The sequence below is a fragment of the Indicator indicator genome, chromosome 10, assembly GCF_027791375.1.
Source record: "Indicator indicator isolate 239-I01 chromosome 10, UM_Iind_1.1, whole genome shotgun sequence".
Classification (NCBI taxonomy): domain Eukaryota; kingdom Metazoa; phylum Chordata; class Aves; order Piciformes; family Indicatoridae; genus Indicator; species Indicator indicator.
Genome location: NC_072019.1, coordinates 16,118,504 through 16,133,156, shown reverse-complemented (window position 1 = coordinate 16,133,156; position 14,653 = coordinate 16,118,504). Strand labels below are relative to the sequence as shown.

Below are 14,653 nucleotides of genomic sequence, written 5' to 3'. Positions count from 1 at the left end.
GGACCTTTAAAAGGTTCATTCTAACCCAAACCATCCTGTGATCTCTGATCATGTATATTTTCATTTGGAATGTTTTCCTCTCATCTATTTACAGTTGGGATAATTTGGCTTGTAGCTTCCCTGGTGAAAATTTCTTTGCAGTCTGAGGATAAACCATCTGGCAAAGGCCAGCTGCTAGTTCCCATAGTTCCTTATATCCATCCCTCCTCTGATTTTATATGCAGAATGAACCATTTCAGAAGAAAAACCTTACTGTTACAGATGGCAGTTTAATGACTACTCTGTAAAGAAATCCAAGGACAGGACCCTTAGAGCATTTATAATTTACTTTCTTGGGTTTGATAAACCCTGATCATTAAGGTGCAGAAACCTCTTTCCTCCCACAGCCCCGCAGGATCAGTGCTGTGTCCGTAGCGGAGCGTGTTGCATACGAGAGAGGAGAAGAGCCTGGGCAGAGCTGTGGCTACAGCGTGCGATTCGAGTCGGTGCTGCCTCGGCCCCATGGCAGCATGCTCTTCTGCACTGTAGGTCTGTATGGCTTGATTTGGCTCTGTTTGCTCATGGCTCTGAATCCTTTGGAGTTAGAAGACAGAGGGGATCTGATCAATCTCATCAATAGCTGAAGGGTGGGGGGCAAGAGGATGGGGCCAGACACTTTTTAGTGGTTCCCAGTGACAGGACAAGGGGAAACAGGCACAAACTAGGGTTTGTGAGGGTGCAGGCTGCCCAGAGATATTGTGGAATCTCGTTCTCTGAAGAGATTTGAAACTCACCTGGATGCTGTGATCTTGGGCAACCTGCTGTGGTTTAGCAGGGGGTTGGACTGACTGATCTTCAGAGGTCCCTTCTAACCCCCACTATGCTGAGATTCTGTTAGTGGTTAGATTAATTTTTTTAGAAAGCTTGCATAAGAGATTAAAAAGGATGTTTTGGGTAGAAGTTTGCTGACACAGTATTGTGCAATGAGAGATTAAGTTTGTAGTTCAGAAGTGTGATAATACCCATCTAATACCACACAAAAATCATCTCCTGATGAGATAAAACTGCCGTATGTTGATTGTCCTTAAAAGACAGAAGGGAAGCATCACTGAAAGGAGAAGAGTCGTTCTAGCAGAAGTACTTCATGCCTTCACCATTGTTTGTAAAAATGGAAGCCTGACAGAGATGGTGCTGTAAAAGGTGCTGGGCAGCCTGCACACTCCTTGATTTTTAAATCTTGATGTTCTTGATGAAATGGCAGGGATGGAGAGGGTAGAGCTATTACTTACAGCAACATTTAACTGCTCTGTTTAAGGTGTTCTTCTGAGAAAAGTGGAGGCTGGGATCCGTGGCATTAGTCATGTTATTGTTGATGAGATCCACGAGAGAGACCTCAATGTGAGTTAACTGCTGATTATGATCCTGCTTCTCTGGGTGCTTCTGTTCTGTTGAACACTGCTTGTGTTCTGGTGTAATAATAAACACATGAAAGGACAATGCATTTTTCTAAGTACCATATGTAGGTGTTTGCCACCTTTGGGAAGATTTTTAGCAATTCTTCTCTTCTCCTTACCTGACTAAAAGAGCAAGGGCTTGTGCTTCCTTGCTGCCCTATCGCTTTTATCCTGTAAGGATCTCTTTCAATTTCCTGCTGCCCTCTGGGGAATAGAACACCGTGGTACAAGCACCTATCCAAATGTGGTAGCGTGCTGAATGTCACCTTCATTTTGGAGTGCTTTTCCTACTGGCAGCTCTGTATTACTGTGAGGGGACGGCACTGGTGTTCACAGGAGCTGCTGTCTCGATAGTGACACGTTGAAATTTGGTTTTGACACCAAAACCAGTGCAAGTAGTTGAGAATACAATTGGGGGAAATTGTATATAACTTAAGAAATGGGAAACATTTTCTGTCCCCTTGATTATTCTGTGGCAGATTTGCCACACCAACAATGAGATAGGCTGCTCAATTTTGACATGCTCTTTAAGCTTGTTTTGTCAGAATATGCAGATTTTTCTGATCTCTTAATCTCTTCAGTTTGTATTAAAAATGTGAAATAAAAGTTCCCAACTTTGAAATGCACTTGGAATGTAATCTGTTGAACTAAGGGCCTGCCTAACTCAATGGCAGAACTAAACTAATGTCTTTAAACAGAACTATAAAGCTTCACATGCACCTGCATGTATTTGTTTTATGAACTCTGGCTACTTCATACATGAACCAAGTTTAAGAAGACTTTAGGTTGCAATGCATTGTTAGGAAAGAATCAAACTATTTTGCTTTTCTTTAGCTTGTTTCATTCTGGTAAAAGAACAACTCTTCTTGACACTGAAAATCCTAAATCTCACCTATCCCAAGAATTGCAGTACTTGCAAAATAAAGCCCTACAGCTGTTTCTAGTTATAGAATGTTGGTGTGATAATTGTTACATCTCTTGCCGAGCTAAATATATGGCTGTGTAATTCTGCTCTCACGGGAAGATGTTGCTTCTTATGTGTAAGAAATGAATGCTGCTGTTCTTCTCTTTCTGTGCAGACTGATTTTCTCTTGGTGGTGCTGAGAGATGTAGTCCAGGCATATCCTGACATCAGGGTTATCCTCATGTCTGCCACCATCGACACTAGTATGTTTTGTGAATACTTCTTCAACTGTCCTATCATTGAGGTCTTTGGTAGAACCTTTCCTGTCCAAGGTAAATAATTGGTTGAACTTCCAAAAACTGCTTTAGTTTTTATCAGCCATATGCTTTAAGATTATAGGTAAGGCAAGACACTTTCTTTGGGCTGTCATGTCTTACAGTGTGCTTTAGCCTGTGCAGAGAAGTCAGTAACACTGAGTCTTTACAGAGCACCCTTTGCTTTAGAAACAAAATAAACAATGTGAACCCCTACGAGGGCCACCAAGATGATCAGGGGGCTGGAGCACCCTCCCCCTATGGGGACAGGCTGAGAGAGTTGGGGCTGTTCACCCTGGAGAAGAGAAGGCTCCAAGGAGATGTTAGAGCACCCTTCCCGTATCTGAAGGGGCCTACAAGAAAGCTGGGGAGGGACTTTTTACAAGTGCTTGTAAGTGATAGGATGAGAAGGAATGGATTGAAGCTTGAGGAGGGCAGATATAGACTGGAACAATAGATTGCCCAGGAAGGTTGTGAATGCCCCTTCCCTGGAGGTGTTCAGCAACAGTTTGGATGGGGCCTTGAGCAACCTGGTGTAGGGGGAGCTGTCTCTGCCCATGGCAACAGGGTTGGAACGATGACCTTATAAGGTCCTATTCCAATCCAAACAATTGTATGAACCTATGAATGTTCAAACCCTCCAACACAAAACCCGAACACCCTCAAACACTGCCACTTGGAGTAGATTCTATTGGGGAATGAGATGGTAATTGTCATGCTGTGGTGTTTCAGAGTAGGAATAGTGGAAATAGCTTTAAATGAGCCAGTATTGAAAACAAACCAACCAGTGGTCAGACCTGATACTGTTGTTTGCCCTTGCAGCTTATTTTCTGGAAGATTGCATTCAAATGACTAAGTTTGTTCCTCCACCAAAAGAAAAGAAGAAGAAAGATAAAGATGAAGAAAATGAAGATGATGATGTATGTTTGACTTTTTTAACATGTAGAATTAAACAAGTGCCAGTTAGGGCTTGTAGCTCAAGCTCTTAACTTCAGAAATTGAAGTTTTTCATTGCCTTTGTAAACTGCACTTTGAGGCTAAAATTCTCATGTTTTGTCAGCCTATTTCTCTTTAATGATAGAACTACAATGCTTTTAAAAGTGAAAAGATGACCTGGGAAGAAGAAATAGACAAATTAGCTTGGATGTGTTTTCAGGTTGACAATTTAGATTCTCTCTGTTCTCTTGCATCTCATATTGGTAGTGCTTACATCCACTGTCAAGAAACTATGGCTTTCATCATAATAGCTTTAATTTGTAGATCTGAAACTACTGTTGAGGTCGGTTACTTGAAATTTTTTTAAATTACCAGTTTTTCATGAGAGGAGCATTTTCTTCTTCTCCTTATGACGTTCCCCATTCATCTGAACAGAAATAGTTCGATAGCTTCCTGCTGACAATTTGCATTGAGTTAGAACTCAGTGCAATGGAATTAGAATTCCATTCTGATATTGGAAAGCTGGGGAGGCAGGACTTGAGCTGCTTATTGTGAGTCATTCTGTGAGCTGTGCCTCATCTTCTCTATCGACTACTCATCTATCATTTAACTATTTGTCTGGCCAGACAGTCTTCACAGTTTGAGGGAAATAATTTTTATGACTTCTTTTAATGCTGTTTGTGTGTTTGTAGGCCAATTGCAACCTCATTTGCAGTGATGAATATGGCCCAGAAACAAAGCACTCCATGGCTCAGCTGAGTGAGAGAGAAACTTCTTTTGAACTGATTGAGGCGCTGCTAATTTATATCAAGACCCTGAATGTCCCAGGAGCTGTACTTGTTTTCTTGCCTGGCTGGAACTTAATATACACAATGCAGAAGCATCTAGAAATGAATCCACGCTTTGGTACAAGCAACTGTGTTCTGTTCTCTTTCATAGAATGAGGGGTAATGGCTTCAGACTAGAAGAAACTAGGTTTAGATTAGACATAAGGAAGAAATATGTCCCCATGAGGGTGGTGAGGCACTGGAACAGGTTGCCTGGAGAAGTAGTGAAGGCTCCAAGCCTGAAAGTGTTGAAAGCCAGGGGGATTTGAACTAGATGATGCTTAAGTTCCCTTCCAGCCCAAAGCATTCTCTGTCTTTTCCAAAGGCAGCAACTGACTGTGCAAAGATGAGAGTTAGATGAGTGGTTTAGGGAGCTGGATTAATTTATCCCTAGAATGAAGGGATAGAAATTATTATGTTGTACAAAGAAGAAACTGACCTTTTTGTATTCATGTTGTAGGAAGCCAGCAGTACAGAATTTTACCTCTGCATTCGCAAATTCCTCTGGAGGAGCAGCGTCGAGTGTTTGATCCTGTGCCTCCTGGAGTGACAAAAGTACGAGAGCCTTTTCTGTGTGGAGGGTGGCATGCTTTGTTCTCTTCTGCTGTTGTGGAATGCCTTGCTGGCTATTTTGCAGTCCATCCTTTGCTTTTTCAGACTAAATATATTTCAATATGCATTTCCTGTCTTTTATAGGTTATTTTATCTACCAGCATTGCTGAGACTAGCATTACCATCAACGATGTGGTCTATGTTATAGACTCCTGCAAGTGAGTTCATGAGGCAGCTGTTTGTCTTGTAAATCCTATTCTTTGGAATGCAAAAACAGTTTTCTGAGCACACAGAACAGCTTGTGTTCCTGTAGCCACAGAACTGAATTTGAGGACTCTAACTCACTAAGGACAAATTAGCATTGTCTTTAGCCATCCAGCACAGTTACAAACCCCACTGGCATTTCAGTGGGCTGGCTTTGGTCAGCCACGTTCATGCTGGCACTATTGATGTGAGGTGTCACTGGGTCTCCATGCCTGTTTGAAATACATGGTCTGCCAAAGGAATCCCAAGCATTCAGTGCAGACTGATAGAAAAGAGGAAGGCTTTTGTAGGCTGTTGCAGATCCTGTCTCACTGTGCGTGCCCTCTGAGCAGGTTACTCATAGGGTCCTCATTAATTGTGTGAGAATTTCAACCTTTTGAGTCAGTTATGAAAACTTCACTCCGTGCATAGCTTAAGGCTTGCATCTTAAAAGCAATGTGGCTGCAAGGAATGAAATAAGAACAGATGTGGCAGGACTTAAGATGAAGAAATGTGATCTTAAGTGTTTTAGAACATCTGATCTTCAGTATTGTGGGCTTTTTTTCCTGTAACAGACAGAAAGTGAAGCTGTTCACTGCTCATAACAACATGACAAACTATGCCACAGTCTGGGCATCCAAAACTAACTTGGAGCAGCGGAAAGGAAGAGCTGGACGTGTGCGTGCTGGTTTTTGTTTCTATTTATGCAGCAGAGCTCGCTTTGAAAGGTGAGGCTGTGCTCTTTAGAAAGAAAATAACCTGGGATTTCTCGCAGAACTGTTGTGTGCTACTTCCAATCCGACTGGGCAAATGGTTTCAGGAGGAACAGAGAGGAGAGGCATAAAGTCAGTACATGATGGATGGTTCTTTTGCTCTAAAGAAATGTACCAATGTTTCTATGCTTTCATCCATAGTATGAGGGAGATGATTTTATTATGAAGGCTTTCCCTGCAACCTGCAGAATCTCTCAGGAGAAAAATAATGCTGCTTAGGAAATGAGGCAAGGCAGAAAAGAGCTTTGTAATGAGGAAAAGGCTGTAGTATGCTTTCAGCCTTTGTGGGCACCTAGCATCCTCACATAACAGGCAATTTTATCATGAAAGTGGTAAAAAGCAGGGAAGACGAGTGTTATTTTTCCTTCTATCCCCATGTTGTGGCCAGGAAGCCCCCTTCATGCTGCTCTAGCACCTTCCCTGCTGCTGCAAGGTTTGACCTCTTCTGTCTGCCAAGCATTTGCTCAGTCTGTAGAGCCACGGAAATAATTTTGCTGGTTGTAGAAGTCTACACAGCTGCTACATTCAGTGTTTGATCTCTCATGGAAATGTCAGTGCCCCTTTCTCAGCTTGCCTAGAACATAGCAGTGTTTTGATGTTCAACTTTTTGTAACCTCTGAAAGCATCTCTTGGTCAAAAACTTTCCTTAAATTGCTCAAATGTATTTAGAGCAACTGTCTAGTGCAGTGGAATGGTTTTCATTTAAGAATTTTTGACACTGAATTGATTTGAGGCTACTGAAGTAATCATGGAACTCAATGACTTTAAGGTTACCTTCCTTTAAAGAACAAAACCAAGATACAAACCCCAAGATGCCTGGGAAAGAAAGAGTTTGTGGCCTTGTGTACATAATCTTTTTAGAGATACCATCTAAATCAGGTGTCAGCTGAATGTGGATTCCTGTTCAAGGTGGTTTGAAACATCTTCTTGCTGTCTGTTGCTCAGTGCGGTTATTCCTAGGAGTTCCATGTTTCAGACAGCAGGGTCACCAGTGATACTGTGTTGAAGATTTAAGAGCCCCCTCTGTTTCTATCAGGTCTTTTTGCTACCAGAAAACCATCTTTGGAAAGCTTCCAGCAAAAATACTTACTCTTCTTAGTGATCAAAGCAGGAATGTGCACAAGGAGTTGGGTAGTCTGGAGGTTGATATAAGGACAAGTAGAGAAGTGCTTGTATGTAAAGCACGTTGAAAGCAGGTTCTCTCAGAAATGGAAGACCTTCTTTAGCAAAGCAGGAGATGATTGCAAGGGGGCAAGTATGGGGCTGAACACAGCCATGCTGAGAATCAGGGTCTTCAGCCACGCAGACTCTCTATGTGGTCAGCTTATGCTAGAATCCGCACCAGGTGGCGGTAACGGGAGGGCTCTGCCATCTGTATTTCCATTGTAAATTTACCCTGAGATAGGAATTGAGAAGCATGGGAGATAAATGCTGGCAGAAGATGGTTACCGGATCATAGTGATAGCTGATGAGTTGTCTGGGAGGTGGTATTTCCTTTGGGGGGAGGGAGATGATGCCAGTGGAATGACCTGTGATGGTAGCCAAAACCTGTGTTCAGAAAAATGTGAGCTTTTTGATTCCCTTCTCATTCCAGACTTCAAACTCACATGACACCGGAAATGTTTCGAACGCCGCTTCATGAAATTGCTTTGAGCATCAAATTGCTGCGGCTGGGAGGAATCGGCCAGTTTTTGGCCAAAGCAATAGAACCACCACCTTTGGACGCAGTGATCGAAGCAGAACGCACGCTAAGAGGTATTGATGTTTGTCCACAAGTCTGTGTGTTGATGAGGCTGGCTCCAAGTGGTTTCCGATGTATAATAAAAAGGGTTTTACCATCTCCGGTGAGATTCTTTGTGTAGTAACTTGCTCTTTGGATCAGCAAGGTGTTTCCTGGATGCATCATGTGGGCGACAGTGTCTTCTGCAGCTGAAGAAATACTTAATTCCCAAGTGCAAGGTCATTCCTTTAAGAAACTTGAACCTTTAAACTTAAGGCTTGTTTCGTTATTCTAGTTACGCTGGCTTCCAGTTTCCTGTTTTCCAGCTGTGGTACTGCTCTGTATGACACAGTCACAGTAATTTTGCCTTAGGCACTGGACTGGAAAGGTACTGAAAAAGAAAAGTCAGTGATTTATTGTCTAATTATAGCTTTGTATGATTCCCTGACCTCAATCAAGTAGTGATCTCAAATCACTAAATAAGCGCTGCTTAAAATTTTTGAGAACTGAAATATCTGTTTGATTGTTGACTTCATGAAAAAATGGTGTGAGGAGCTTGCACTGCTTGTGTACAGGAGGGAGATCAGAGTGAAGAAGATAGCTAGAAGTTATGTATTCAGATTTAATCACTTCCTGGTCTAAGGCTTGTTAGTGCTTTTCTTACACTGCAGACAAGAAATGCCAAGCCAGGTGAAAAGGCAAATAGCTTTAACACAAAGAAGATGTTTCTGTGTGTGCGTCAATTTTCTGGCTATTTAGCCTGGAGAAGACTGAGAGGAGATCTGATCAATGCTGATCAATAACTAAAGAGTGGGGGAAAAAAGGATGGGGCCAGACTCTTCAGTGGTGTCCAGCAACAGGACAAGGGACCACAAACTGGAACCCAGGAGATTTCCCCTGAAGAGGAGGAGAAACTTATTTGCTGTGAGGGTGCTGGAGTCCTGGAGCAGGCTGCCCAGAGAGGTTGTGGGGCCTCCTTCTCTGGAGAGATGACATCTTTAACTCCAGTGGTTGACAGTGGAATTTGAAGATGAGCTCAAGGGAAAATCCTTAGGTAATGGAAGGAGGCAAAGTCTGTGGAAGAGAGAGTCTGTGGGTGTTCTCTTTTTGATGAGCAGAGGGCTCTGTGATTTAACAGTTGCAGTGGAGACACTGCAATTAGCTGTGGTAAGGCTGCTCTGATCTTCAGTTTTGAAAATCAGGTAGGCAGTACTGTAAACGATATAGATGAGGTTCTATTCAAACCCAGTTATTAACATTCTGGCTTTCTTATCTAAAGATTTCTAGGATTAGGTAACCATCTTTGATAACAAGAGATCTTCTTGCAGATCTTGATGCCCTGGATTCCAATGATGAGCTGACACCTCTTGGAAGGATCCTAGCCAAGCTTCCCATTGAACCTCGTCTGGGCAAGATGATGATAATGGGCTGTATTTTTTAGTAAGTTGAGTAGTCTCAGTGGTGGTGGTCTTGTTTCTCTGAGTTCCTGAGCCTCTGGACGTGCACTCTACAGCTAGACAAGCAATAAATGCTATAACTGGGGATAGAAAACTGAATATTCGTGAAAGCAGAATGCAAATACCTTCTAGAGCAGAGGGATTAGTCAGGAAGTTCAGAGTTAACTGCAAGGAACCAAGAGAGGCTGAATACTGAACTAAGAATGAGATGCTAAATACTTCAGTATAGCAGCCAGCTAGAGGTGAGGAGATGTGAAATCTGACACCTAGATAAGAAGACAAGTGAATCCCCATGTTTTGCTTTAGCAGAAGTAAAGATCTGTTATTTGTAATTGTGATGGCTGTAAGATGGTCTGTGGACAGGAGTAGAGGAGAGAAGATGGATGCTTGTGAACATCAGTTGTGAAAGTACTGGAATTGGAGCTAATGGTTGTTACCACTTCCAGAGGAGTGTTTCTGAAAAAACTCTGGTAGATAAGAACCAAATTACTCAGGTGTCTGGCAGAGAAGTTTTCTCTAGTATCACCAGCCTGCAATAGCTGCTGGCAACAACACTGTGAATGAATCTGATCCTGATGCCTTTTGTGGTTTCTTTCAGTGTGGGAGATGCTATTTGTACCATCTCTGCAGCCACCTGTTTCCCTGAACCTTTCATCAACGAAGGCAAACGCCTGGGTTATGTCCATAGGAATTTTGCTGGGAGCAGGTTTTCAGATCACGTTGCTTTGCTCTCTGTTTTCCAGGCCTGGGATGATGCAAGGTATAGTGTCTCGACTCAAAATTTAGTGAGAAATTGTGGGTAACAGGGTGAGCAGTTCTGTGACTAGACAGCTAGACCGTCACACTTCTTCTCCTGCACAGATTTCTAACGCACTGTTTGTTTTCTAGAATGGGTGGTGAAGAAGCAGAAAAAAGGTTTTGTGAACACAAAAGGCTCAGCATGGCTACTCTGAGAATGACTTGGGAAGCAAAGGTCCAGCTGAAGGATATACTTATCAGTTCTGGCTTCCCTGAAGGTGATTCTGCTCAGACACAGTCACTGATTGATTGCATGTTTCATTATGAGATGAGAAACAGGATAACCTGTGATGAGCACAGAAGAAGAGTGGCTGACAGGGGGGTTGCAATAAAGCTGCTCTGCTTTCACAGCTGTATTCAGGTGGCATTTTAGTGCTGTCTCATTCTCTTGTAGCTGTCTGAACCAGAGCAGTTGTGGTGACTGTGTTGCAACACAGGGAGAATTTGGAGGCTGAACTTAGGGCTGCAGGATTAAAAATCTATTAACAACTGCCCTCAGAGAATTATCTCCTTGATTTTCTTTCTCCTTCACTTGACGTGTCTCCAAAATGTGCTGTGCTTCCCTCCTCCTTTTCATTAGCCCTAGGGGGGAGCCTTTGTGATATGAATAGTGTGCTATGCACCCTATGATTTTCTGGGTTTGTGCTGGAGGAGAGATGTACAGTAGTGTCATATAGTCAGTTTTCTAAGGAAAAAACAAACAAACGAATTCTTAAAGCTGACCAGGTTCTGAATTTGCCTGCCATCCCTGAGGAGCTTGCTCAGTTAAATGGCATGGCTGGCTGTATTCAGCAGATGTTCATCTCTCCCTCCCTTTTTTTCTTCTCTGTTGTTTTAAATTCCTTTATTTTTTTTTTTCTCCTCATGCTGCTAGGATCATTGCTGTATTTATCCTTAACTTTATTTCTGGGCAAGATGACCTGGAAACAAGCTATCAGAGACTCTGGGGAGGTTTGTAACAAATAAATTCACCAAAACATCCATTCTGACCTCCCTGAAAAGATCTGTCTCCAAAACAAATGTCAGTAAACACGCTGTGGTACAGCACATTCCGGGCAAACCCCTCATTCCTTCTTGTTGAAGAGCTTGGGAGAGAAAAATACCTCTTTGTAGTAGTAGTATTCAGCTTTTTATTCTCTGTGAATGCATTGAACACTGAATGTAGATCCAAAATGCTTCCAGTGCAGAGGTCATTTGTAGAACAGATGCACATCTACCAGTGGATTGACTCAGAAAGAAAGTGCATTGATCCAGGATCCTGAACAGCTCTGCTCTCCTGTCTTACATGGCCTGTGGATGTGAGCCAGTTTTCTGTTCTCTCTCAACAGAATGCTTGATTACTCAGCCATTTAACAACACTGGACCAGATAATAACCTGGATGTTGTAATCTCCCTGCTTGCTTTTGGGGTCTACCCCAATGTCTGCTACCACAAGGAGAAGAGGAAAATTCTTACCACTGAGGGGCACAGTGCGCTCATCCACAAGTCATCTGTCAACTGCCCTTTCAGCAGCCAGGACATCAAGTATCCATCACCCTTTTTTGTGTTTGGAGAGAAGGTAAAGGCTTGGCATTTGTTCTTGATGACATGCTGCCAAGTGGGCTGAGAGGCTCTTCTTGGTAGAGAAACTGTAAGAGAAAAACTGCACTGTGCAGTATTTAGCTTGTTTTGGGGGGGTTCGTTTGGTTTTGGAGTGGGTTTCTTTTCTTTGTTTGTTTTGGTTTTCAGAAAATGAACCTTTGTGGTCATGGTGTCACTCGGCCTTCCAGTAACTTCCAGTCAACCCGATTCAGTAGAAGCTGACTTGCATAGGAAGTCAGCGTGAGTGCTGTGAAAATGGCCAGGTGATAGAGAAAGATCTAGATTATTACCATCTTTAAGAGATTCCTTTAGGAGCAATTCCAAACTAATTAGGCACTAGAGAATTTTTGCCCTAATCACTTCTGCTACTTATGAATCCAGAGAGAAAATGGGAATACGTAAGACAGCAGTGAGGTGCTCCCTTTCTGGCAAATAGGTAGTTTGTGAGCTCCTGAGGACAGCTCCCATTTCCTAAGCATCTCATAAAGGCCCCATGGCCTTTTCCTCCATCCCATATTAATTTTGTGTACACAGCATACGTAAGAGTACACATAAACTTGTGTGTGCTCGTGTCCTCTAGTGCTGACCATCAAGAAGGCAGCTGCTCTAGGTTGCCATTTGCTCAGGGAGGAGACGAAGGCAGTGCCTTTGTGTAGGACATAGCTGGGAGAGAGGCCTCTGCACACAACACTCGAGTCCAGCACAGTGCTGGCGAGGTCCTGCAGTGTGTTGTCTGTGGTTGAAACCAGCTGTGCACCTTGTTCCTTCAGCCTGGGAAGTGCTGTAAAGATGTTCTTGAGACTAAACATTGAATTAGCACAGCCCTTTGCCGAAAGAAGAGCCTCTTAAGATCTCATAGCAGAGGGGGTGCTGTATGGGGGGTTATTTGTTGCCTTGTCCACACTGTTTAGTTCAGAATTGCAGTTTCCTTGTGCTGATTTTATATCCTTAGTCCTTCCTGCTGACGTGCAGCTTATTTTGGTAACTACTTCATTTGTAATAAATGGAGTTTTGACTCCTTTGGGTACTCGCTGAGGACTCAGTTGGATACTCTGGATTTCCACATGCATAGTTCAGAGCTGTGGTGAGGCTTCTTCACCCTTTATGGCAGGATCCCACGTGGGCCAGAGCTTTTGTTTACTTCAACCATTCCTTTAAAGTGCACTCTTCTAGAAACACCAAAAGATTTTAGAACTTAAAAAGCTATGCTTTATTTGATCAAAATTAATAAATTTTGCATCACAAATCTTGTGAGGAGAAGCTAGGAGAATTGGGATGGTTTATTCCGGTGAAAAGGAAGCCGAGGGAAGATCTGGCTCTCTACAACTCCCTGAAAGGAGGTTGGAGTCAGGTGGGGTTGGTCTCTTCTCCCAAGTGAAAAACAATAGGGTGAGAGGAAACAGCCTCACATTGCACTAGGGGAGGTTTAGGTTGGACATTAGGAACAATTTTACCCCAAAAGGGTTGTTGAGGCCTGGAACAGGCTGCCCAGGGCAATGGTGGAGTCCCCATCCATGGAGAGGTTTAAAGTCTGTATAGATGTGGTGCTGAGGGACATGGTTTACTGGTGACCTGGCAGTGCTGGGTTCATAGTTGGACTCTGTGATCTTAAAGGTCTCTTCCAACCCAAATCATTTAAGGATTCTATAAAATACACATGGAAAACTACGAGTGGGTAAGGCAGTGGCTTAACAGTAGCTGAGACAGCACTGAGGTGTAGATTGGGATGAAAGAAGGATTTGGATTCCACTGTCTCCCTACTCATTGTTTACCTACTAAAATAAAGTTGTTCTCTCAGGGCTGGTTTTCCGTTTCCTCCTGCAGTTTGGCAATTGCAAGTTCCCTGCCCTGGTGGGTTTTCTGCCAGAAGTTTCTGTCTTTCAAACATGTGTAGTAACTTCCAGGCAGGAGCAAATCTTCTCTCTGAGGACAAAGTACAACGAGTCTGCCCATCACACTCCAGTGTGAAAGAAAGGAGGGAGAGAGGCAGCTCTAAAGGTGGGAGGCTGAAATACCAAATACTGCTCTTGAGTTCCTCTTTCAAAGGAAGGGCTATAGCCCATGTAGTTGTTGCTCTTGTCTCTGGCTCAGGTCAGCTGGCTCGGTGTTGTCCGAGTGCTCACTTCAAGCATGAACTTAAGGTCTTGTGTCTATAAAATGACAAAGTGGGCTGGTTGTGCAGATATGTAGCAACATCCGAATTGGCATCTGTAGGACACTACTGAGGAGGCAACACGAGATTTTCTTCACAGCTCTGTACCTAACATAGGGTTTCCTAGCACTGTGTCTGGATTTTTTGTGTTAACTGTTTCCAAAGTCCTCTGGTTTGAGTAGCCATAGGAGGGCACAGGGGTCTATTCTTCACTGGGAATCATGTTCCTCTTCCACCCACAGATCCGAACGCGAGCCATCTCTGCAAAAGCAATGACCATGGTGAGCCCACTGCAGCTGTTGCTCTTTGCCTCCAAGAAGGTGCTGTCAGATGGGGAGCTCATTCTGGTGGATGACTGGTATGAACCCTCCTTGAGGCTCATGCTAGCTGTGTGAAAGGACACAGGGAGCAGGGGAGCAACTGCTAATGCAGACATCAGTCTCTATAGGGCAGGAAGCCCAGAGTAAGCCGTGGGGGGCAGGTTATGGGGAGGGCACTACCTGTGCTTCCTGCGAGAAAGGGAGGGCTTTATATTGACACTGCTGTTTGGGGCAGATTAGCTGTTTCAGCTGAAAACATTGTTCCAGTTGCGTAAAACCTGCTGGATTTTTTCCCTTTAACTGGAATGTGAATGGGAAGTACTGTGTATTTTTGACCTCCTCTTCAGGCTGAGGAAGCCTTGTTTTTAAATCTCAGAAACAGCTGGAGGAGAGAAATGCTGAGAATTTGGTTGCCTCTGGCAGCATGCATTTTATGGCCGTAACCAAATACCATCTGGATGTCTGGCTTTTTTTCTCCTCTCAGGTCAATAAATTGGAGGTGAAGGATTTGCTTAAGCTTAATTCATTAATGTTTTTGAGGGTGGCCTGGAGCTTTCAAAATCTTGAGGAGCCTCATGTCTTCAGTTTGCTTCATATTTAGTAGCTTTGTTTTGATGCTGGGGCTCACATATTGGTGTTACCT

The 14,653-nt window shown here is 43.3% G+C and overlaps 1 protein-coding gene across 1 annotated transcript in view; it reads left to right on the top strand.

Moving 5' to 3' along the window:
• DHX9 (DExH-box helicase 9) overlaps positions 1–14,653 on the top strand; it is a 46,969-nt gene that overhangs the window by 12,207 nt on the left and 20,109 nt on the right. Inside the window, exons 12-25 of the mRNA XM_054384526.1 lie at positions 387–528; positions 1,295–1,377; positions 2,513–2,669; positions 3,474–3,571; positions 4,280–4,493; positions 4,875–4,969; positions 5,111–5,184; positions 5,785–5,937; positions 7,577–7,737; positions 9,031–9,142; positions 9,758–9,919; positions 10,048–10,175; positions 11,286–11,515; positions 13,933–14,048. Of these exons, the coding sequence (XP_054240501.1) occupies positions 387–528; positions 1,295–1,377; positions 2,513–2,669; positions 3,474–3,571; positions 4,280–4,493; positions 4,875–4,969; positions 5,111–5,184; positions 5,785–5,937; positions 7,577–7,737; positions 9,031–9,142; positions 9,758–9,919; positions 10,048–10,175; positions 11,286–11,515; positions 13,933–14,048 (1,925 nt within the window). The remainder of the gene's footprint in view (positions 1–386; positions 529–1,294; positions 1,378–2,512; positions 2,670–3,473; positions 3,572–4,279; positions 4,494–4,874; positions 4,970–5,110; positions 5,185–5,784; positions 5,938–7,576; positions 7,738–9,030; positions 9,143–9,757; positions 9,920–10,047; positions 10,176–11,285; positions 11,516–13,932; positions 14,049–14,653) is intronic.